At 62.1% G+C, this 22525-nt stretch overlaps 1 protein-coding gene across 5 annotated transcripts; it reads right to left on the reverse strand.

The window, feature by feature from the left end:
• Positions 1 to 22470, reverse strand: DLG4 (discs large MAGUK scaffold protein 4; the record flags this gene model as incomplete). Of its 5 annotated transcripts, none has more annotated exons than XM_080826842.1 (22): positions 1 to 961; positions 1080 to 1171; positions 1696 to 1805; positions 2757 to 2929; positions 3257 to 3358; positions 3458 to 3505; positions 3632 to 3659; positions 3750 to 3786; positions 4000 to 4176; positions 5131 to 5245; positions 5366 to 5468; positions 5557 to 5852; positions 8145 to 8289; positions 8421 to 8557; positions 8675 to 8844; positions 8942 to 9066; positions 9278 to 9328; positions 9474 to 9527; positions 12961 to 13026; positions 21824 to 21864; positions 22143 to 22241; positions 22452 to 22470. In XM_080826842.1, 22 exons carry the CDS (start codon positions 22468 to 22470, stop codon positions 855 to 857), a joined length of 2295 nt encoding a protein of 764 aa, XP_080682968.1. In that variant the 3' UTR covers positions 1 to 854. The 5 variants fall into 5 exon arrangements, with proteins under 5 accessions (XP_080682968.1, XP_080682966.1, XP_080682970.1 ...); XM_080826840.1 differs by having other exon boundaries at positions 12862 to 13026; XM_080826844.1 differs by lacking the exons at positions 21824 to 21864; positions 22143 to 22241; positions 22452 to 22470 and adding an exon at positions 20760 to 20789.
• Between the last annotated feature and the right edge of the window lie 55 nt (positions 22471 to 22525).

The raw sequence follows: 22525 nt of genomic DNA on the forward strand, positions 1-22525 counted from the left end.
CAAGTATCTGTCTCTTCCTTTCACTCTCTCAAAAGAAAAAAATAAATAAATTGCAGAAGGCGGCAGCATTTCCAGTCTTCCCCTGGCTCCCAGACGCCCGACCCCCAACCCTTGCCCCCCACCCTCCCTCCCACGCTCCCACTCCCTAGACCCATCCCTCCCCGTTCCCAAAAAAATAAAATAAAATAAAATAAAACAAAGTAAAATAAAAAGTAAATCCCAGGGAAAAAAAAAAAGCCACAGTTAGACCTTCCACTCATGCAAACCGGCAAAGAAAAAAGGTGGGGGGCGTGTGGAAGGCAGGGGGCCCACAGGAGCGTCCCCCCACTTATCCCCCCAAAAAACCACCTTTGAGAAGAAAAAAAATGGGAAAAAATAAATGCTAAACCAAGGGACCTGGGGAGTTCTGATGGGGGCAGGGGGGCCCCAGGCCTTGCCTCAGGAGGGAGAGGAGGCCTGCGGCCCTGCATCCCTGCGTCGGGGTGCTCCTTGAGGGGGCCCTGACTTCTGGAATGTGTGTGGGAGAAGGTGGGGAGGGCAGGCGGCCCCCGCTGGGCTGTGTGTGCGTTGGGGGAGGGCAGGGGCTCCGGTCCTCAGGAGCACAGACTCGGGACCAGGAGCCCGGCTCCCCCCCCCCAGACCCCAGGTTCCCGGGGTTCCGGAGCCCAGTTCTGGGGTGCGGGGATACATGCAGGGGAGTGTCCCCCCTCCAGGGCTGGATCCAGTTAGAAAGGAAATAAATAAGAAGGGACGGGAGGGAGGCTAGGGGGCGCGAAGGGCTTGGGCAATTCAGTCCAGACCAAGGGGCCCGCGGGAGGGAGGCGGGGCGAGTCCAGGCCACGCCAGGGCCGGAGTCAGAGTCTCTCTCGGGCCGGGACCCAGATGTAGGGGCCTGAGAGGTCCTCGATGACACGCTTCACCTTGTGGTAGATCTCCTCAAAGCTGTCGCCCTCCACGATGGCTGGGGGGGGGGGGGGGAGGGGGGCAGGCAGTGAGGCCGGGCACCCGCAAGGGAGCAAGGGAGCAAGGGTCCCCGCCCGCAGGAGGCCTCTTCCCAGGGCGGGCGGCCGCGGCCTCACCTGAGAAGCACTCCGTGAACTCCTGCTCCAGCTTGGTGGCTCTGTCGAAGGCTTTGCGGGCTTGCTCCTCCGTGATGCGCTTATTGATCTCCCTGCGGACAGCCAGAGGCGGCGCCTGAGCGGCCGCCACCGCCTCTCGCCGCCGTCCAGGGCCCCTGCGCACCGCTCTCTTCTCATCCGGAGCCCGCAGCCGGGGACACAGCTCCCGACGGCCCCCGGGGCCACGGCGGCCACCCCCCGGGGCCCCCACGACCCATCCCCGCCCGGTGGGGCCACGCCGGGGACCTCTCAGAGCCTCATCCTTCCTGCCTTCGGCCCCGGGGAAGGCACTCGGACCCCAGCTCCCAGCAGACCCGAAGGCCTCGCTGGGCCCGGCCCGGCAGGGGTCTGCCCCGGGGGCTGCTGGGAGCTGTAGTCCTGGACAGGCCCAGGTGGGAGAGGAAGGGAAAGGCCTGGGACTCCCTGCGTGCTCGGCTCCAGCTCCCGGGGCAGATCCCCCTGCAGGGCTGCCGGAGCTGCTGTCCCGGGCGTGGAGGGGAGAGTTCAGCAGAGACCCTCTGAGGCCCAGGGCCACGGGTGTGGGGGCTGAGGGGAGGCCCCCCGGGACCATACTCACAGCACATTCTCCAGGGAGCGGGGGCGGATGAAGATGGCGATAGGGTGCAGGTGGGCCGCCTGCAGCCGCCGCACGGCATTGGCCGAGACATCGAGGATGCAGTGCTTCCCCTGGGGGCAGGCAGGGTGGGCGGAGGGGGGCCGGCAGGGGGCGGGCAAGGACAGACAGAGGTGCCGGGACAGGACACAGGACACAGGACGTGGAAAGGTGGGGGATGGGAGGTTGGCCAAGGGGGCAGTGACATGGATGTGAAAAGACAGGTGAGCAGGGAGTCAAGGTGGGAAGGGGTTACGGACAGACAGAGTGAAAGACAGAGAGAAAAAGGAAGGGACAGACGGAGAGCAAGGGGAGAAGCCAGCACAGGAGGAGGGGGTTGGAGGGAACGAGGGAGGAGTGAGGGACAGGCAGGACAGGGGGGCGGGGAGGGGGGCAGAAGATGGGGCAGAGCAAGGCCAGAGGGGCGGCAGAGAGCAGGGTGGCGTGTGGAGGGCAGGAACAGGAGAAAGTAAGGGGAAAGGAGAGAGGAAGTAGGATGGGGGGGGCAGACAGGACAGACAGATGGAAGAAACAAGGAGAGACAGGTGGGAGGGAGGAGAGGCAGATGGAGAAAGGAGCCATGGAGGGACAGAGGGCAGGGTGAGGGGCAGTGGGGGGAAAAGGGAGGAGGCAGAGAGGCAGGAGAGGGGGGTGCAGACCCCGGGAACAGGCCAGGGCAAAGGGCCACAGGGGAGCGGGACAGAAGGAGGGACCAAGTTGGGAGGCCAAGCCACCAAGGGCAAGGCCGGAGGGAGAGAGGCAAAATGGGGCAAGGAGGAGGGAAGGGGAGGAGAGGGGACAGATGGTGGCAAGGAGTTTGGGGTCAGGAAGCAAGCGAGGGAGGGAGGCAGGGGAGCAGGCAGTCAGACAGAGTCGCCCGAGAGGAGAAGGAGGAGAAGGAGGTGGAGGAGGGAGTGGAGACCCAGCGGGGAAAGAGACAGAGAGAGAGAGTTAGAGAGAGCTGGGGGACGGCCATGGGGTAGGGAGAGGGGAGAAGGAAGAGGCTGGGTGCCCGCGGGTCCTACCTGCTCGGCCACCTCCCGCACGGACTGGACGCTCGTCCCGTAGAGATGGCTGTTGTACTGGCCGGCCTCGATGAACTTGTGCGCCTGGATGTCCTTCTCCATTTTCTCCCGGGAGGACACGAAGTGGTAGTCCCGGCCATCTATCTCATACTCCCGCTTGGGCCGCGTGGTATCTGCCAGGAAGTCACGCCACCCCCCAAAGATCTAACCATCCCTCCAGCCTCAAGCCTGCCGCACCCACCACCACAGCGCCAGCTTGAGGGCTGCTGGGGAGACCACGACTGCGGGGTGGGGAAGGGCAGCGCCACCAGCCCCAGCCCCCACCGGCCCCCTGCCCGGGTCCCCGACCTGGAACGCGGCTGGGGAGCATGAGGGCCGGCTGAGAAGCACCCCTGCTCTGAGAACCCCGCGTCCTCCAGCACCCCAACCTCTGCTGGCCGCTCTGCCAGAGGCCCCGCCCCCCAGCCCCTGGGCCCCACCCCGGGGTCCACCGCACTCACGGGGTACACAGGATCCAAACTTGTCGGGGAACTCAGAGAGCAGGTCATCATTGGCTCGGTCCTTGGTGGGCCCAAGGATGATGATGGGGCGAGCGTAGTGCACTGAGGACAGAGAGCCAGATGAGGCGGACCGCGGGGCGGGGAGCGGCCGGGCGGGGGGCCGGGGGCCGGGGCCGGGGCCGGGGCCGGGTCGGGCCTTACCTTCCATCTGCGTCACCGTCTCGTAGCTCAGAACGGAGTCTTCTCGACCTAGTGGGAGGCAGGGCATCTGCGAGGGGCTCTCAGACAGGGCACTCGGGGCCCCGTATCACCTTCCTGAGGATATCGAGAGCTCAGGGCTCCCTCACCCGGGGCGGCCCAGCTGACCCTACCTACCCTGTGATCCGGAGCTGGAGCCCCAATCCTGTGAAGAGAGAGCAGGCCACGCGGTTGGCAGAGTGCCGCCCTGCCACGAGGCCCCGCTCCTACCTCCAAGCTTACTCCCCCCACCTACCTTGGCCTTTAACCTTGACCACTCCCGCCGTTCAACCCTGTGGGGGACATGGAGGGATGGGAGGGTAGGGCGATGGCCGGCACAGGGCCCTGCTCCAAAGGCTCGCAGGAGGGACGGTGCCCAGCAGACGGACCTCCAAGGAGTCAGAGGGCAGGCCCAGGCCCTCCCCGCGGCCCCCCCAGCCCCACCCCAGGGGCCTCTGGGACCTGAGCGCCTGCAGCACGAAGCCGACAGGCCCCGGGAGCCTCACCGCCGTTTGCTGGGGATGAAGCCGATGTCATCGGTCTCGCTGTCGGAGTGGACCCGCCGCGCCTGCCACCACTCCTCGTCGCTGGCGTCGATCACATGCAGCACGTCCCCGAAACGGAAGCTCAGGGCCTGGCTCAGGAAGCCGCAGTCCTTGGTTTTGTCGTAGTCAAACAGGGCTCTGGAGGGCGGGCAGCCAGCGGTCAGAGATGGGCAGAGGCCCCCGGCGCCCTGAGGCCCTGCCAGGGCCCCCAGACCAGGGCTTTGCAGCCAAGCCCGGTGGCCGACAGCCCTCCCACCAGGGTCGCGGACTGCGGGGAACCCACAGTGTGTGGCCCACGGTCTGCAGCGCCCCTGCAGGGGACAGCCACGGGGGTGAGAAAGAAAAAGACAAATTCCGGCCGGGCCAAGGAAAGGAAGGGACCACCAAGGCAGCTGCGGGACTGAAGAGGAGACAGTCTGGAACCCCCGGGAGCCCCTGGAGTCCAGCAGGGAGGGAAGGGCCAAGCCAGACCCGCCTGGAGGCAGGAGTCGAGCGGACAGTTAGCGGCACCCATCAGCGAGCGAGGAACACGGGTTCAGCAAGACCGAGAGCCCGAGACGGAGACCGCGGGGAACCCAGTTCGGGTCGTGTTGAGTGTGAGACGCCCGTGGGACATCCCAGGGGACGTGTCCAGAAAGCAGATGGCCACAAATGCAGGTCTGGACCTGCGGGAGGCGGTCAGGCCAGAGCGGACCGCACTGAGGACAGCTATAGCCTCGGCAGGGGAGGGGGGAGGCTATGCGAGCCACGGGACAGGAGCCCAGGGCGGGAGGGCTGGGGGGCGAGGAGCCACGGTGCCCACGGTAGTCCACACAGCCCCGAGGCCCCTCTCTGCCGGCCAGTGACCTCTGCGTGGCCAGACTGCAGGGGTTCCGGGCAGAGGGCCGGGGTGACCAGGCCAGAAGGCACGAGGGGTACTCGGCACGGAGGCTACGTTCCAGTGGCTACGGGTGTTTCAGACTGCCAGCCGAGGCCGCGGAGCCCGCCAGCAGCGGCAGAGCGTGGGCCCGGGTGGGGAGTGGGAGGCAGGCAGGGGTGGGGGGGGGGAAGAGCAGAGAACCAGGAGGGGCGCGGCCCGCGGAAGTGTCCGACCTGATGTAGAAACCCCGTTTGGGGTTGCTCCGCAGGGAGGCGGTCCCGGAGCCCAGGCTGCTGTTCATGAGCTGCTCCCGAAGGTCGTGGATCTTGGCCTCGAATCGGCTGTACTCTGGGGGAGGACAAGAAGGTTCCTGAGCTCCGGCCCCGGCCTACCGGGACTACCTGGCAGCGGGGACGCCGTTCCCAGGACCATCCCCGCCCGCACGGTGGGGAGCTTCAGGCCTGTAACCTTCTGGTTTATACTGAGCGATGATGGTGACCGTCTGCCCCGCGTTCTTCAAGGCGATGGCCGCCTGCTCGTGGCTGGCACTGCGGAGGTCGACGCCGTTCACCTAGGGAGAGGGGAGCGGCTGAGCGGCCGCAGCTGGGGGCCCGGCTCCGGCCAGAGGGGAGAAGGGCGCAGGGCCGGCCTTCCCTCACCGAGAGGATCTGGTCCCCCTTCCGCAGCTCCCCGCTGAGGTCCGCGGGGCCGCCCGCCAGGATGAAGGAAATGAAGATGCCCTCGCCGTCCTCGCCGCCCACGATGTTGAAGCCCAGGCCCGTGGAGCCCCGGTGGATGACGATCCGTCTCGGGTCCCGGGGCACGTCCTCCTCCCCCAGCAGGTCCTTGGCCACCGGGGAGTAGCGCCGAGGGGAAGTCGGGGTCATGGCCGCAGGGTAGTCGGTACCCAGGTAACTGCTGTGACTAATCTCATTGTCCAGGTGCTGGGAATAAGCTGGAAGAAGACGTGGGAGGAGGCGTGGGACCGAGCTTCGGGTCGGGCAGCGCCCACCAGCCCACCTTCTCCCTCGGGAACCAGGGGGGCAGACTCAGAGGGAGGAGACAGGATTTCGCCAGGGCCCAGGCGGGGGCAAAGGGGGTGTCCCATCCCAGCAATGCTGGGGGGCAGGAGTTCACGGGCTGTATTGGGGGCTGGTTCTCCCAGGGGGTCGTCCATTTGAGGGTTACATGTCCTGGGTGTGCCCGGGGTAGTCAGGTCAAGGGGACCATGAATACCAGGCCTTGGGGGTTTTCTTTCAGGTTCTGTTTCTCAAATCTCTTAATCTATAAAATCCCTCTCTCTCTCTCTCTCTCTCTCTCTCTCCCTTTTTTTTCCTTCTCTTGGCCATCATTGGTTGGGAAAACTAGGTCATTTGTCTAATAGAATTTCCCACTTTCTATTAGGCAGATTCTAATGGGGAAATCACGGCTGGCATCTTTGATGGTGTTAACATATGCCTGTTTCTCCTGTAAGCTGGTGATTTGTTCTAGAGACTTCGACAGACTCTAGCTCCATTTTTCTTGGCACAAACACTTCGTAGGCGACACGGTAGGAAAAAAACAGCTATGCGGCGGGAGGCAAAACTATCTGGTCGTCTTAGGTGAGACTAACTGACAAGTTCAAGGTGTGGCCGGCTGACCCCCTCATTATTATCTCCCCGGCAGCCTTTCACCCAGGAGTTTGAGTGGCCACTGAGGGCCACTGCCTGGTTCTGTTTTTTTTGCTGGGGACAGCAAAATAGGATATTCTACTTTTTTTTTTTTTTGGAGGAAGGAGCACTTATCAGGAGGAATTACGCTACAAGAAAGAACCTTCCCTTGGGCCGCCTGGCTGGCTCAGTCGGCAGAGCATGCGACTCTTGATCTAGGGGTTGTCAGTTTGAGCCCCACGTTGTGTGTAGAGCCGAGTAAAAAATAAATAAATAAAAATTTTAAAAATGGGACGTCTGGGTGGCTCGGATGGTGAAGCATCTGCCTTCGGCTCATGTCATGATCTCCAGGGTCCTGGGATAGAGCCCCACACTGGGCTCTCTCTCCAATAAATAAAACTCTAAAAAATAATAGTAATAAAAATAAAAAGCATTTTGCCATTATCAACCGTTTGGTAATTCTGAGGTGTGGTTTGTCCGAGAAAGCAAGTAGACACGTGTCCCTCTCTCCCTGCATTTGCCAGGTGTCCTAACGGAGGGGCCCCCAGCACCCTCCAAAGGTGCCCAATTACTCTCAAGCAACATTATGATCTCATAGACTTTCATATAGTGAATGAGTTCTGACTGACTCGCCAGTAGGAGCCCCTCCTGGGTCTTTAACACAACCCAGCAATCTTGGCTATCTCCATTGCTTTCTAGCCAAGACTGAGAACTGGCCTCTTCTCCAAGGAGCCTGGCCCCTCGTGGTAGGATAACTACCATTCATCGAGTTAAGGAAAACATCTGTGTTCCTGGTTTACTACACTTTCACGTGAAAACAGAAGCTGAATTTGCTCCGTCTTTGCCCAGCGTCTAGCTGAAACAATTTTATAATGTTAGTCCCTCAATTGTTGAATACAACAAATCGTATTAAAAAGTTTCCCAATACAGGGGCACCTGGGTGGCTCAGTGGGTTAAAGCCTCTGCCTTTGGCTCGGGTCATGATCCCAAGGTCCTGGGATCGAGCCCCACATCGGGCTCTCTGCTCAGCGGGGAACCTGCTTCCCTTCCTCTCTCTCTGCCTGCCTCTCTGCCTGCTTATGATCTCTGTCTGTCAAATAAATAAATAAAAATCTTAAAAAAAAAAAAAAAGTTTCCCAATACAAAACCACCTTAAGTTTTTCAGGAACAAACCCCACTTTGAGACAGTGTAATTCCTCTGACCTGCTGCTGTGTTTGGTCTATGACTGTGTCCCTATAAACTTCCACGTCTCTCTTCAGAAGGAACACGGGGCCTATGTTTTCCTTCTCTGACGTTACGTTTGTGACCATTTGAAATGCCCTCATATGACGAAACGTGAACCTTTTTTATCTTTTTTCTTGCTCAGAAGGAACAGAAGAATTATCTCTTTCCTGAAAATTTGAAAAAAATGAGCCACAAAACTGTCTGGGCCCTGTGCCTCCTGGGGAAGAGACCACGGACGATCTTTTCTAGGTCCTCCACGGTGACTGAGCTTTCCATCTATGCGCCAACCCCAGAACAGGAGAGGTCACCGGGATGTCCCGGGGGGGTCACCGGGATGGGTCGTGGGGAGCTGTGAGGGGTGCAGGGCGCTCACAGGTCGTGATGTCCGGGGGAGCATAGCTGTCGCTCAGGTAGGCGTTGCTGGGCTTGGCCACCTTTAGGTAGACCACGTCATACGTGTTCTTCAGGGCTGCCACGGCGTCCTCGTGCATGACATCCTCCAGCCCCACGCTGTTGACCTGGGGCCAAGGACGGAGAGCTCAGACGGAGCCGGAAACACCCCCGAGACAGCCGCGCCGTGGGAACAGTGATGCAGAAGGCGGGGAGGCGAGCCCCAGGTGCGGGCTGGCAGAGGGATGGGGGTCCTCACCGCTAGAATCTTGTCCCCGATCTGCAGCCTCCCGTCCTTGTGGGCGGCACCTCCTTCGATGATCTTTGTCACGTAGATGCTGTTATCTCCGGGGATATGCTGGTTCCCTACACCCCCTGCGATGCTGAAGCCAAGACCTGGGTGGAGGGCAGGGCAGAGGTGGGCGCTCCGGTGCCGGGGGGTGGCTGGGGAGCGGGCCTCGGGGCGGGGGTTCCGGCTGGGATGCGGGCAGGGAGATGCGACTGGGTCACTACCTTTAGGGCCCTTGATGAGCTTGATCTCCATGAGCTTCTCCGCCGGGGGCTTGCGGCGCATGACGTAGAGGCGGACGATGGAGCCTGCCTCCTTGAGCGCCTCCACCGCGGCCGAGTGGGTCACCTCCCGCACATCCACTTCGTTGACGAACAAGATGCTGTCGTTGACCCTGAGGCGGCAAGGTGGGCCTGAGCCAGGGGCTTTGTGCTGCCCCAGCCCTCCCTTTCCAGGGAACCGGCACCCTAACCCCTGTATCCCCTCCCCACCTGAGGCGGCCATCCTGGGCCGCAGCCCCGCCAGGAATGATCTTGGTGATGAAGATGGATGGGTCGTCTCCAATGTGTGGGTTGTCAGTGCCACCTGCGATGCTGAAGCCCAGACCTGAGTTGCCCTGGGCAGGACGAGGGGAGGAGCGTCAGCCCTCCTCCCTGCCCGCTGCAGGCAGGGTGACTGGGGGAGGGGGCGCGCAGAGGGGCTGGGGAGCTGTGACCAGAGCAGGAAGGGACGAGGCTAAGAGCGTGGCGCCCACAACACACAGGCACGGAGAGAGGCACCGACAGGGAGGCGGGGGAAGGGGACCTCGGAGCGGGGAGCCTGCTCACCCTTTCCAATGTGATCTCCTCGTATTCCATCTCCCCCTCCGTCCCGTTCACCTGCAACTCCAGCACGGACCAGAAACACAGCAACAGTGAGACAGACATCCCCGCCTGAGAGCCGGCCCCCACCCTGCGCTGGGACCCAGGCCTTCCCTCTCTCCCTCCTTCCTTCTGCAAGGGCCCCAAAGTCTAAACAACTCACATATCCCGGGGCTTCTAGGGTGTCTGTGTTGACAATCACAGGAGGAGAGTTGGCCTGTGAGGGGGGAGGAGATGACGACCTCCCTGAGCCGTGGCTCAAGAGGAAGCCCGTCGTCCTCGGGGTGGGGGGGGGGTCCCCACCGGCCTGGCTACCCCTTCAGCCTCTTAACCAAGCTTGCTCTCGAACCCCTCAAGGACCAGCTCAGCCTCTACCACAGACACACACGCACCTGTGCCAGGCGCTCGCTGTGCCCAGCCCAGGCCCCCTGCACGTGGAAGGAGGTGTCTGAGAAAGCGGGAAGGGAGGGAGAGACAGCCAGATGGGGGAGCAGCAGATGGTAAAGAGTGGGGGGGGCAGGCAAAGGGGGGAGCTTCTCACCGGATGTAACACCTCAGGCTGCCACTGCCTTATGTGCTACACACACCCCAGTGCTTCCATGTCCACCGGGTCCTGCCCCCCCCATCCGGCCCCCCACCCCGTCCCTGTCGGCCTAGATACACCCAGAAACCTGGAGAACCCTCCCTCAGATCTGCCCCTCACCTTCCCACACATCTGCCCTAACCCCTGGGTGCCCGGAATCCGGGGTTCCCCCAGCTGCAGGCCCCTCCCTCCCTCTCCCCCACCCGCCAGCCAATCCGCCCCTTCCTCCGAGGACTCTGTTGCCTAGCAACGGTATCTAAGCCCAGCCAAGGCCTGGGGAGACCCACCTCCAGAAGGCCCTGTCGCCAGGACAACGGGAGGGGGGGATGGGCGTGGCCTAGGGGCGACCAGAGTCCCCCAGGCAGGAGGGACCCGCTAGCCCCGCCTCTCCTGCCCTGGGCCCCGCCCCCGGGAGCCCGGCGAGCGCGGTCCGGGCTGAAGAGGTTTGTGGGCGCAGCGCATCCTGAACAGCCCCTCCGGCCCTCCCGTCCGCCCCTCACCCCACGCCGAGTGCACAGCACGTCAGGAAGGGGAGTGGTGAGAGACATCCGGGTCCTATCTCCCGCCCCGCTTCATTCGGGAAAGGGTTAAAGCGGGGCGTGCCCCGGCCCTGACGTCAGCCGCCTCCGCGACGCAGCGGGGTCTCTAGGCTCTGGGGCGGGGCCGGCTTCGGGCCGGTCCTAGGGGCTTCCCCAATTGCCCGGGCAACCGAAGCCCCGTCTCCATGGCAATGGGGGAGGCGGCCAAGCGCTTCCTTCCGGGGTCCCCAACCTGTCTCCTCCTTAAACCAATATTTATTTGGAGCCTACCAAGCGCAAGGCGCTTGTCCCGGATTCCCCAGACTCCTCCGTCGTCCCCTCCTCTCTCCCACCTCGATTTCTCACCACCACACACTGCTTCTCAAGCTCCGTCACAGATCTCATTTCGTACCCCTCCATCTACGAACGCCACCAACCTCCGACCCTTCCAATCTCGGCAAACGCTGTTATTCAACCAATGGCCACTGACTGCCAAAATCTCATGCCGCACGGCCCGTCTCCATCCCACAGCCCGTCCTCAATCCCCCGCCCATCCCCAGCCTAGAGCCTCCTTCCCCAGAAGCCTCCTCCTCAGCTACCTTCATGTGCCTCCCACCCCTCTCTCAACAGCATCCCACACCCTCCAGCCGTATCCCTGTCCCACCCTGCAGTTTCCACCTTCCAAAGCAGTCCTTGTCCTCTGCCCACTTTCAGTCCCTATCGCCCTCCAGCCCCATTCCCCCTCAGTGTCCATCCTAAGTTCTGACTCCCTGGAGAGATCAGCACCACTCTCCCTCATCCCAGCCTCGAACCCTCCAGATTGTCCCCAAATCACGGTCCTTCGTTCTCCACTCCCTCCCCACTTTCTCTGCAAACCGAGGCTTCTCCTGTCCCCCAACTCAGGCCTGGTCCCCAGAAGATGCCCCGCCGGCTCAGGGCCTCCCTGAGGCCCTGGCCTCCCTGCTTCCTGAGTCCCAATCCCGACACTCACTAGCCTGAGCCCACTACCACCTGGCACACCTCCCTCTCCCATGCTCCTCCCTAGGGACGTCATGGTCCCATCCCACAAAGAGCACGTCCGGTCGGCCTTCCTCGAGTCCCTGGCTCACAGCACACCCCGTGCTGTCTTCTCTCCTCCAGGGCCTGCCTTCTGGTTCCTTCCATCAGCTCTGCCTGGGCCCTGACTTCATAGCCTTGCCCTGTCCATTCCCTGCCCCCAAGGCCTCTGACCCTTTCGTGGCCTCCCCATTCTGCTCCAGGCCAGAGAATGGTCTTCCCTTCCCTCAGAACTCTGCCTCACCCCAGAACCTTCGGCTGCCCCCTCCCTGCCTCCTCATCCCCAGGCTCAGAAAACCGCCTCTGGGTCTCCTCTGGCAAAATGTCAGCAGCCTCCCCCTCCCCCGGGCATCCCACAGGATTCTGGAATCCCACCCCTGCCCCCATAGCCCGCCTAGTGTCTCCCTTCCTCCCCACCCTGTGCCCCCACAGGAGGAGACTGAAGGGGAAGAAGCAGCAGAGTGGGCTGGAGAAGGGAAGGTCTCAGAAACAGGGTCTCCCCGGGGACCGGAGATGGGAAACATAATGTGAGCCCAGGGGAGGAGGAGAAGGGGAAGGAAACAGGTGGTGGCAAGCAATAAGGGGGGGAACAGGAGGGACCCGAAAAGGAAAAGCGCGGTGGGGGAAGGATGAGAGAGAGGGGTGGCTGGAACGGGGAGAAGGGAGAACCAGGGAAGGGTAACAGAGAGGGAGAGCCGGCAGCCCGGGCAGGAGGACTGAGCAGCGCGGAGGGCCTGAGCTGGGGCTCGGGGAGGGAGCAGGAGTGCGTGGGAGGAAGAGAGAGAAAGCATCCAGCAGCAGCAGCCAGCCAGCCAGCCAGCAGGAGGGAAAGGCAGGGAGGAGGGGAGCAGAGGCTGGGGCCCGACCGAAGCAGAAAGGCCCCACGACTGGGAGCCTCCGACCAGACAGATGGAAAGGGCTGGAGACTTGGGGACACGGAGAGCCAGGCCCAGAGGCCGGAAGTGGGGGGAGGAGGTGGACCAGGGACTAGAGCAAATGAGGGCAGCAGAAGCTGGGAACAGAGCTCAGGCCAGAGAAAACAGAAACGGAGAAGAGGGTGTGAAGGAATGCAGAGGGCCTGGGGTGGGGGACATCCTGGGGGTGCACCCATCTCCGCACACGCGTGCGTGCACACACTCAGGCACACGTACCCTGGCTGTAAGCTCTATGCCCACTCCCACTGGTTCGGCCTCTGTTTCTCCTGGGTGGGAAGGAGGTGTCTCCAGCCCCCCCAAGGGCCCCCTCCCCAGGCCCCAGGAGCCCGAGCCCAAGCCCCAGGCACCCCGTCCCAGCCTCCTCCCAGCTACAGCTCTCGCCCTACCGGCCCTTGGGGGTGGCTGGCGCTCCGAGGCTCCGAGGGCCGCACTGGGGAGGGGGCCGCCTGAGTCTCCTACCTTGAGGGGAGTGAGGTGGGCGTGGCCCACGACCCCGTGGACGGCCTCGAGGTGGGACAAGTTCCTCTCCGCCACGTGCATCAGCTCGGGGGCGTTTACCTGGTTGGGGAGGTGGGCCGGGCTGTGCTCCAGAGGGGGCGTGTCTTCATCTTGGTAGCGGTATTTCTGGGGATGGGGACGGAGGCGTCACTGGGGCCGGCCGGCCCAGGGCCTTGGGCTCCAGGCTGCCCGCCCCGCCGCCTCCTCTGCCGCCCCCCACCCCACCCCACTCCCCCGCCAGTGCAGTGCGGAAGGCCCCGGGGCCTGACCAGTTCCTCCCCCTCCCTCTCCTCCAGCCCCACTGGCTCCCCACTCTCCACCCCCTCCCCCAGCCCCTCTTTGGCTAGGCCGCCACCGCTCCGCTCCGTGGGTCCCAAATCCCAGCCCCCCTCCCCAACGCCCCCTTGCACACCCCCCATGTCCCAGGGACCCCGCCTTCCACCTGGCACACCCCTCTCCCGGCCTCCTTTTCTCCCGCCCCACCCAGGCCTTCAGGTTCAAGTCCCTGTCACATGCAACGCAGGCCCTCTGACACTCTGTATCCCCCCATTGCAACGCCCATCCCCAACTTCTCAGCTTCCGGAGGCGTCTGTAAGCTCCTCCTCCATACTCCAGCCGCAGCACCCTCCCCCCCACCCCATCTCACTCCCACCCCACCCTCTGGGCCTCAGTCTCCCCACTGCAGCCTCTACCCCAGGAGTGACTGGCTCTCCAGCACTGGCGGGCCGGAGGCAGGGACTGCAGTCAGGCCCTTGGACTAGCAGGTACTTGGCATCAGCCCCCCAGGCAGGACAAAGCTAAACTCATCCAGCTCCTCTTCCACTGGCCCCACTGGTTCCCAAGGAGTCCGCAAAGGGGCCCCCAGGCGTCTGGCCCCATCCCTACAAACGCCCACAGCCCAGCCAGCTAATCGGATATATTAGAAGGGGATGGAGAAGGCAGGGGGAGGAACGGAGGTAGCAGGGCTCAGGAGGGGGGCAGGGATGGGTGTCGTTCCAGGTTGGCTGACTGGGGAAGGGGGTAAAGCACCGAGTCTCAGAGTCCATTCCTAGTCTCCCTCTGGCTTTTAGGGGTGTGAGACTCAACATGACCCCTGACTCCCTTCCCGACTAACCACCAGTCATCTCATCGGACTCCCACGAGAGCTTAACAAGGATGCCAGTAAATGAGATTAACTGGGACCCAGAGAGAGAGGAGAAGGACAAGTGCATACAGCAGTGAAGGGCGGCAACCCTGCCTGGGTCTTCCCACACCGGCCTCGGCCCTCACACTACCCCCCTCCTCAAGAGCCAGCCCCCACAGAAGCAGACCCTCCCAGAACTCCAAGCTCAGGGAAGGAGGAGGAGGGTACCACAGGCAGGGCTCCCCCAGAGGCGGGAGAAGACAGAAGACACCCCCCTACACACACACACACCCCCCACCGGACACACAGGTAAAAAGGCGGCAGAAATCCCCTCAAGAAAACATCTGAAAAGCTGAGCACCCCAACCCTGGGAGGGCAACAGTTGCAAAATCCAACTAGAGGGAGCTTATCAAGGTCAATGTCTGATGCTCAAGCAAGATTCTGAAAATGAAAATTCGGAGGATGTAACCCAAGTTCAGCCATAGCTGGGGGGTGGGGGTGGGGGCGCAGCAGAACAGGTTGGGACACGCGGCCGGCCACGAGAAGCCTCTCCCACCCAGGACAGAGCGGTGAGAGACAAGAAGTTCCCCCTAAGAAAGAAAACAGGGGCTCATCACGATACACTCCGTTTTCTGGGCCACAGACTTGGAAAGAGAGTCCTGAGCTCCAGGTTTCAAGACCAGCCTTTGGGCGCAAAAAGTAGAGGAGGAGGAAAAGTGAAAGGGCGGGGAGAGTAAGCTGAAAAGCGCCCCCCCCACCCCAGGCTGGGCCATCTTGGATAACAGAACCCCATGACCTGAAGGGGGGTGTTCACTGCACACCCTGAAACGGTGGTCTGCAGCCTGGATGGTGCCCCAGAACTGGGGGTCCAGGGGAAAGGGGAAGAAGCAGCTCCCCTCTGTACTTCCCAGGAGTCCCATAACCTTCCTGGTCATGAAGCAGGGCCCAGGGGGGGCAGCTGCTAGTTTCTCCAAGTCTGGGGAGGGTTCAAACCCCCTGCCCCTCCATTTTCAGCCCACCTCACAGAGAAAAATCCCTGAATCTGATCAAGAAATGTCAGGGTGCACATAAAGCACATGGGATCGCAAAAAGTCATTGTTTATTCTAGAGAGGAAATGAAGGTAAAATTTTATCACAGTGAGACTCTCCCTGCCCCCAACCCCATGGGGGTGGGGGACTGTCTAGGACTGGGGAGGACACTCCCCTGCATTAGAAGACAATGTGAGGGAAATGGGGCACAGGTTCCAGAATGTGGCTGAAGGAGGTTAGGGCCCATGTTCAGTCCTGGGAAATTTTCAGATAACTGTACATGTAGTAAGGGTTGGGGGGGGCGGGGAGGAAACGTCTGGAGGGGTGGGGGGAGGGTAATTCCCAAACTGGGAACTGGGAGGTGGGGGATCCGGGTCAGCACCCCTTGGTCCCGGATTACAGGACCACTGAAGCAGGACAGGCAGGAAAGGAGGGTCCCCTCTTTTACCCTACTGGGACTCAGCCGGAAGGGCTATAGCTCAGATGCCATTGGAACCAAGTCTGAACCCCCAATACGTTAGGGCATAGGCAAGTAAAAGGCCTGGGGATCGCTGTTGTTCCTTCCCCCTTGGTCCTCTCATCACTGGAGCCCCAGCTGTACAGCATGACCTGGAACCGGGGCTTGCACCCCCAAAATAGAGGGGTGTCAGTGAAAGCGGGGATGTTGATAAGAGGGGCGACCCGCTGCGCCTGTCCGAGAGACACTGCAACCCAGAGACCCCGCGCCAAGCAGAAGGAAGAGCGACAGCACTTGAAGCTTGCACCCTGAGATTTGGGGGGTCCGGGAAGAGGGGAGCGGGGCCGGAGCCCGTACCGCGGCACGTACCACGCAGAGACACATGGAGGCGAATCTGTTCCGAGCCGACATGGAGAAGGGGAGGGGGACTGAGGGGAGGGGGCGGGTGGGAGAGCAAGGGTCCCAGGGTTGGGGGAGGGGGAGGGGCAGAGGGGCGGGGGCTGCGGCGGACGCGGCGACTGGAGGCTGCGGCCGGAGGGGGGGGGACGGCGCCTGCGCAGTGCGGGAGAGCGTCACGATGGGAGCGAGGGGGTGAGGGGAGACCCTCTTAGCCATCAACTTCCCAGGTTCCAGCTGTTTCTCTGTGGACTTCGCCTTCCACGGGACACGCCTATTCCGACCCCTCTACGGACCGACCAGTTTGCAGATAACAGTTCGCACCTAATCTCCTGCCCCGGAAATCACCAGGCCCCTAACGACTCCCAAACCTCCCCGGGCCACTCATCTCCAGGCGACTCCGATGTGCGGGAAAGCAGCAGCACTTCTGCCTCGCTGCAGAGGGACCCCCAGAGGATCGAAAATGCCTCCCACAAGCCCCTCCCCGCTACCTCCCCAAACATGGTTATTAATGCGGACAGCATCCCCCCGATGCCCAGACATCTCCCACTCTAACCTGCAGCCCAGCCTCACCTGCTAGCCAGGCGACGCTCTTCAAGCGTTTACGGACCACCGGACCACCGATGCTGGTCGTCCTCTCGAATGTAACTGCCCTTTAAACCCTCCCTTTCAAAATCATATCCCCTAATCCACCCACAGAGACCTTGAAATTAGTGCAAATATTACCCCTGCTCTAAGGCAAACATCCAAATAAACAGTCTTCAGACGCGTTTGGGGTCCCTGTCCAAATAAATCCCTGCACATAATGAGATACTCCTGATTTTCCAGTATGCCCGCCCCGGGTACCACCGGAGGGGCCTCTGGCTGACTCAGTGGAAAGAGCGTGCAACTCTTGATCTCGCAGAATCGTGGGTTCGAGCCCCACGTTGGAAGTAGAGAGTACATACATAAGTAAATAAGCTTAAAGAAAAACTTGAAATTATGTATATCTATACGTATCTCGCCAGACATCAATTTCTGGGAGTCCTTAACGTATCTTAAAGCTTGACCCTCCACATTCAATTGCAGTCTCTTCAATTTATTCCCAAACCTTTAAATTAGGAAATACTTCCCTATCCCTTTCCTTCACTTCTCAAGTTCATACAGTACTCCTCTTCCTTTCTGGCTGCCCTTCCCACATCTCAACATCACCTTCATGATTCTGAATTCCAACTTCGTTAGGAGAATGCTCCCAAATATATCTATCTCCCCCACCTCCAAGCCTCAGAAAACATTCACCCAAAGTAAGATTTGGCCTGCAATTGGCAGTGACCCACAAATCTTCCGGAACGCCTCAAAACGACTGCCTCTGAGGTTTGCATTTTCCCGCAAACAACTAACCCTGAAAGCACCTCTTCCAAATGTTCTTCCATTAAACGCCCACCTTCCCGGCTCTTAGAGCCCAGCGAGCGGGCAGTCTCCTCAAATTTGTCCCTCGGGCTTCTTTATAATGCCCACACAGGACAGAGAGGATGGGCTCAGAGGCCCCAGAACCAAGCCTATGTCCCTCCCTTCCCCTTGATCGGAATCTGCTGGGGGCGCCCCCAAGATGACCCCCAGCGCCCTAGTTTCCTGTCTGGCTGGAATGCTCGCATCCCCCGGAGGTTGCCCAAGCGGAAAGGAGCCAACTTGAAATTCCTTCTGGAATAGAAAATGCACAGGCCCTGGTTCTCCACCAGCGGGCGCTGTGGCCCCTGAGACCCTCCCCCACCCCCCATTTCCTTTTTCCCTCCATTTTCCGTTTCCCTGTTGCCTGGCAACGCAGCAATCAAGGACTTTGCAGTCGCCTAGCAACCGTCTCCCTGGAACGGAGAGCTGAGGTAGGAGGTTGTGTTCTGATGAAGTCTGAACAGGCCTCCATCTTAGGAAGACTGAGACGTCAGACCGCCCAGCCCTCGGATTCTCCTTCCCAAAGACCCCCCGCACCCCGCAGTTCCTCAGACAACAGGCCCATCAAACCCCGTCTCCTCTCGGCACATGGGACCACGCCACGCCCCTGCCGGGTCAGCCCCGCCCTCACCTCGGTCAGGTTGCCCCCCGCACTCAGGCCCCGCCCCTTCCCGAGGGTTGCTGCCCGCCTCCCTCGACAGAGTAAGCCAGGCCCCGCCCACCTCCCTCCAGGAGACCACGCCTCCGTCCACTTCCCGCCCATTCGCTCCCCCGGCCTCGCCCACACTGCCCCTCCGCCACGCCCCTGTCCGCCAATGAGGGAGGCCGTTGGCCACCCCGCCCCGCCCCCGGCATCCCGGCCGGGCCCAATGAGGACCACCCGGAGGGTTTAACCGCTTCGCCTCCGGGGCTCGGGCCCAAAGCCCCCGGTCTTTCCCCGCTCTCCCCCCTCCCCCCCCGTTCTGCTCCGCCCTCCGACACCCGCGCCCGGCCCTCTAGTCCGCCACGCAACTTCAGTCGTCGCCGGTTGCCATGGCAACGGCGGCAGCAGCGCGGGGAGAAGGGGGAGGGACGGGGGCGGAGTGGGAGAGCGAGGTTCTCCGAGCCCGACGCCGGCAAGGACCCCGGCGCGGAGTAAGACGAGGCGATCGCTAGGCAGGCGGGAGCACGACGCGCGGGGCCTGGCGCGGGCCCTCCATAAATGTTCCCTAAATTACTGCGGCAGGAGTCTAAATATAGGCGATGAAAGATGGAGGACTCCCAAACGGGGCTGGGAAGCCTGAGACCGCAAAGCCTGGGCACCCCCGACCCCACCCAGCACGTTGGGCGCGGGGGGCGCTGCGGGGCGGGGGGGGGGTGGGGAAGCAAGTGCCTCGTGCCCCCTGCTGGCTCCTCCCGGGCTACCCTCCGCTGCCCTGGATACAGAGGGACCACAACTCCCAACAGCCCCACGGACAGCAGGCCCCTTACACCGAGGGCTCTTGTGCCTCAAGGCCTTATGGGAGTTGGAGTCCCCGTCATCCCGAGACTGACAAGTTTTCCGGCCAAGGAATGTGGCAAGCCTGGGTCTCCTCCGCGCCTCTGTAAAACCCCAAAGGCATGATTGATCCTCTCTGCGCAAGGCTCCTTCCCTCGGGGATGCTCGCCGTGGGCTCCATCGAAGAAGTAGGAGTCTGGATGGGAGGCGAATAAGCTCCCCCTCCCAGAAGAGCCTGCCAGCCAAGCCCCTCACCCTCGCTCGCGATCGCGTGTGTGTTCACATGTTGGAAGCAGAGCCCACACATTCCAACTGGCTTTCTGAGTACACCTGAGCACAGGGGACCACAGCCAGGGAACCTAAGGCTGAGGGGCAGGCTAAGGGCAGGAGACGGGAGAAGCAAAGGACCAGACAGACATTAAGACCAGGCCCGAGTAAGGGAGGCACGAAAAATCCACTGACACTCCAGGGAACAGGGGAAGCAGGAGCCTGGGGAGAAAGCCTGGAGCCACAGAACTGGGGGGGGGGGGGGACAAGCAAGTAGCCCGAGAGGGCGTGGGGACTCGGGACCCAAAGGTCCTAGGGCTCCAGTCTCTTGCATCCATTGCTCACACGTGCACGATGCATGTGTACACACATGTGTGAGTTTGTGGCAGGGAACATGTGTGTCCTCAGCTCCCTCCCCTGAGAAGCTGCAGTTCCCACTAAATATAACCCCCTCCCCAGCCTGTGACTCACCCGGACCCCGCCTCCCCGGCCCCCACTTCCTGTCCCACCCCCCAACCCCCAGCTGCCTGCCACCCGCCCAGGCCTCCCTCCACACTCCAGGCATCCAGCTTGCCAGTCCCAGAGTCTCACAGCCAAGACCTAGGTATTCTGCACCCCACCAGGAGCTCGCCTGTGCTCCCCATCCAAGATCTGCCCTTTCCGGGCTCCAACCACAGGGACACCCTCGTCCAGTCCTCCGCCGCTTGCTGCCAGCTCTGCCCTCCTCCAACTCCTTTTCACCCTGGTAACCTGAAATCCAGGTGTCCTCCCCCACCTTGATCCCCAGTGTCAGGGGTGAGAGGAACATTCCCCTCCACCTGCTCTTCTTCCTCAACAAGGGGTGGATACAGTGTGGGAGGAGACGGGGATAGTGAGCACCTGCCTGGGCCACCCCCAAATTCTGCACCACCCACCTGCTCCCCCTCCTCAAATCCCCTCTCTCCCAAAAGCTCTCCTCCTCCTCCTCCTCAGGGTCTGGCAACCTGGGCTGCTGCGAGCTTCTCCCTCCCATGGGAGTATCCCAGACCCTCGCCTCACCTGGTCCATTCCCTCCGGGGGATCCTATGTCAGGCCCTAGCCCTCTGACAACTCCCAACTAAACCCATTCTGTAAGATCAAACCTAAACGACCCGTTCCCTGTAATTGAGCGTACCCCGAAATGTATCTACCACAAGATGCTTGCTCTGTAGGTTGAAGGCCCACCCCTTCTCTGCCCGCCGACACCCCCAGACCATAACCGTCTACCCCCATGCCAAGAGCCCCCTGAAACTGGACAAGACACCTGGAAGCCAGTTTGTCACCCAGGAGGGAAGAGGACCCCCCTCACACAGTCCACCTTCTAACGTACAAGAGCAGGGCTCCCCTGCGAGCCAGGCTTCTCCTTAGATAAGTCCCCTCCAACATCGTTGGTGAACCCCAAAACCCATCAGCCCCCCCAAACCACAAAACAGCCCAAATTTTCCATTTCTCTACAGGTACAAAGGGATCACTCCAGGGGGCACCTGTGGCCAAACCCAGCATTATCTCAGATGTGAACCCCAAAACTAAACCATGACCCCCAAATGCATCTTTTGATGCTGTCGCTCCAGGGCCCCCCAGCCTGAAATGAGGCCTGCCTAACCCTTCCCCACAAACTCATACCCTCCTCCCAGGGCAAAGCCCCCCCCCCCCATCATGCTTACCTTGGTTGTCACTATACAGAGACAGTCCATGTTGGGGGGGCTGGCCGCGGCGGCGGGTAAGGGGCTCTGACTTCATCGGAGTTTCGTTCCTCCCCTCCGTGGGTTCTCACCCCTCCCCCCTCCGCACCCCACTTTTGCAGGGGGGGCCAGGATGGGGGGAGGGGTGAGAGGGGAAAGAGGGGGTTGGAGAAGGGGAGGGGAGGGGAGCGTGGGAGGGAGGGGAAGGGGGCCCTAAAAGGGGGTCCCCAATGGAGGGGAAGGGGCTTGGGGAGCACACCCCGATTCTCAGGAGGGGCGGGGGCACCGGGGGCTGGCAGCCCCGGAGTTCGGGGGCTGGGGCATGAGCTGGGGTGGGGGTGGGGAACTGGATTTCGGGGAGCCCCGGGGGAGGGGGGGGTCTTGCCTAACGGCCAGGGGCTAGGGGCCGTGGCGGGGGAGTGGGGTGGGGGGGTCGGAGGCGGCAGCGGCCGAGGGAGCCGTGGAGCCGAGGAGGGAAGGGGAGAGAGGAGGAGAGAGGAAGCAGGGGGAGGGAGGGAGGGAGCGAGGAGCGAGGATGGGGGGGTGCCTTGGCAGAGTTAACTGCTTCAGTGCCGGCAGGAACCCGGATAATGGGAGAGGAGAGGAGAGCAGCAGCAGAGAGGCCCCGAGGCAAAGATGGAGGCCTGGCCAGGCACCAGCGCAGACGACGGAGATCAGGAGGATGACTCCCGCTTCTCAGAGGGGGAAGCGCCCCGCAGTGGGGCTGGGAGCACCCATGCTCCCTTCAGTCCTGGGGCCCGGCCCGGGCAGGGGGCAGGGCCTGAGGGAGGGGCTGCCAGGAGGGACTCCCTGGGGGGCGAGCCATCCCTCGGGAGGCCTGAGAAGTGACTGTCCTAGACTCTTCAGTGTCCTCAACTGGGGCCCAGGAAAGGGGGGAAGCAGGAGGCAGAGGCGGGGAGTGGAGAGGGCATTCTCTGCACCCCAGACTCAGGAGTTTGTCCTCAGGGCCCCCAAGTCGCCCAAGCGAGCTCAGCCATCCCCTGCCTGCCCGCTCCCTGAGGACGGGGCCCGCCTCACCCCCTTACCTGGCTCTCCGAGATGCAGGCCTCATAATAGTCCAGGATGTCTGTCACCAGAACAGAGCTGAGTGACCCTCCCCCACCCCTGCCTCCCAGGCCACCCCTGCCACCATCTCGCCTCCTGGTGTCCGGCCAGGGAGGAGCACCTCCAGCCAGGGCTGCCGGATCCTAAGGGAGGACGGTCGAGACGCCTGACCCCTGCTTAGACTCCTGCTTGCCCCACACCACCTGCTCGCTCCCGACCAGCCCCCAAGTTCAGTCACTGCCCTGGCAGGCCCAGGCCACCCTTTCCACCACTGCCCCTCAGAGAATCGGGGCCACTCACCCAGCAAGGCCTGGAAGAGGTCACTGTGCAGCACGGCGAGGAGAGGGGGTGCCCATCGCAACAGTGGGGGGGCCAGGAGCCAGAGGGCTGAGCGGGGGGCTGGCGAGATGCAAGCGAGGGACCAGTGGGACAAGGAAGAGACAGAGGGACCAACACACTCACTCACCTTCCCCAGCCTGTGCTCTTTCGACCCACATTCTATGGGAAGGTTCAGGAGAAGGGTCCCCGAATCCCAGCCCCCACTCCACCCCTCACCCCCTTCCCCGCTCAGCCCCCAGGCCTGTCCTCCACAGAACTCTGGAGTTTCACCTCTGGGTCTCTCGGACATCTCTCCCCTCTGACTTTAATCTCCCTAATCCGCTGGGTTGGAGCTGAGCTGCCTC

Source organism: Martes martes, assembly GCF_963455335.1.
Source record: "Martes martes genome assembly, chromosome: 16".
In the NCBI taxonomy this organism is placed as follows: Eukaryota; Metazoa; Chordata; class Mammalia; order Carnivora; family Mustelidae; genus Martes; species Martes martes.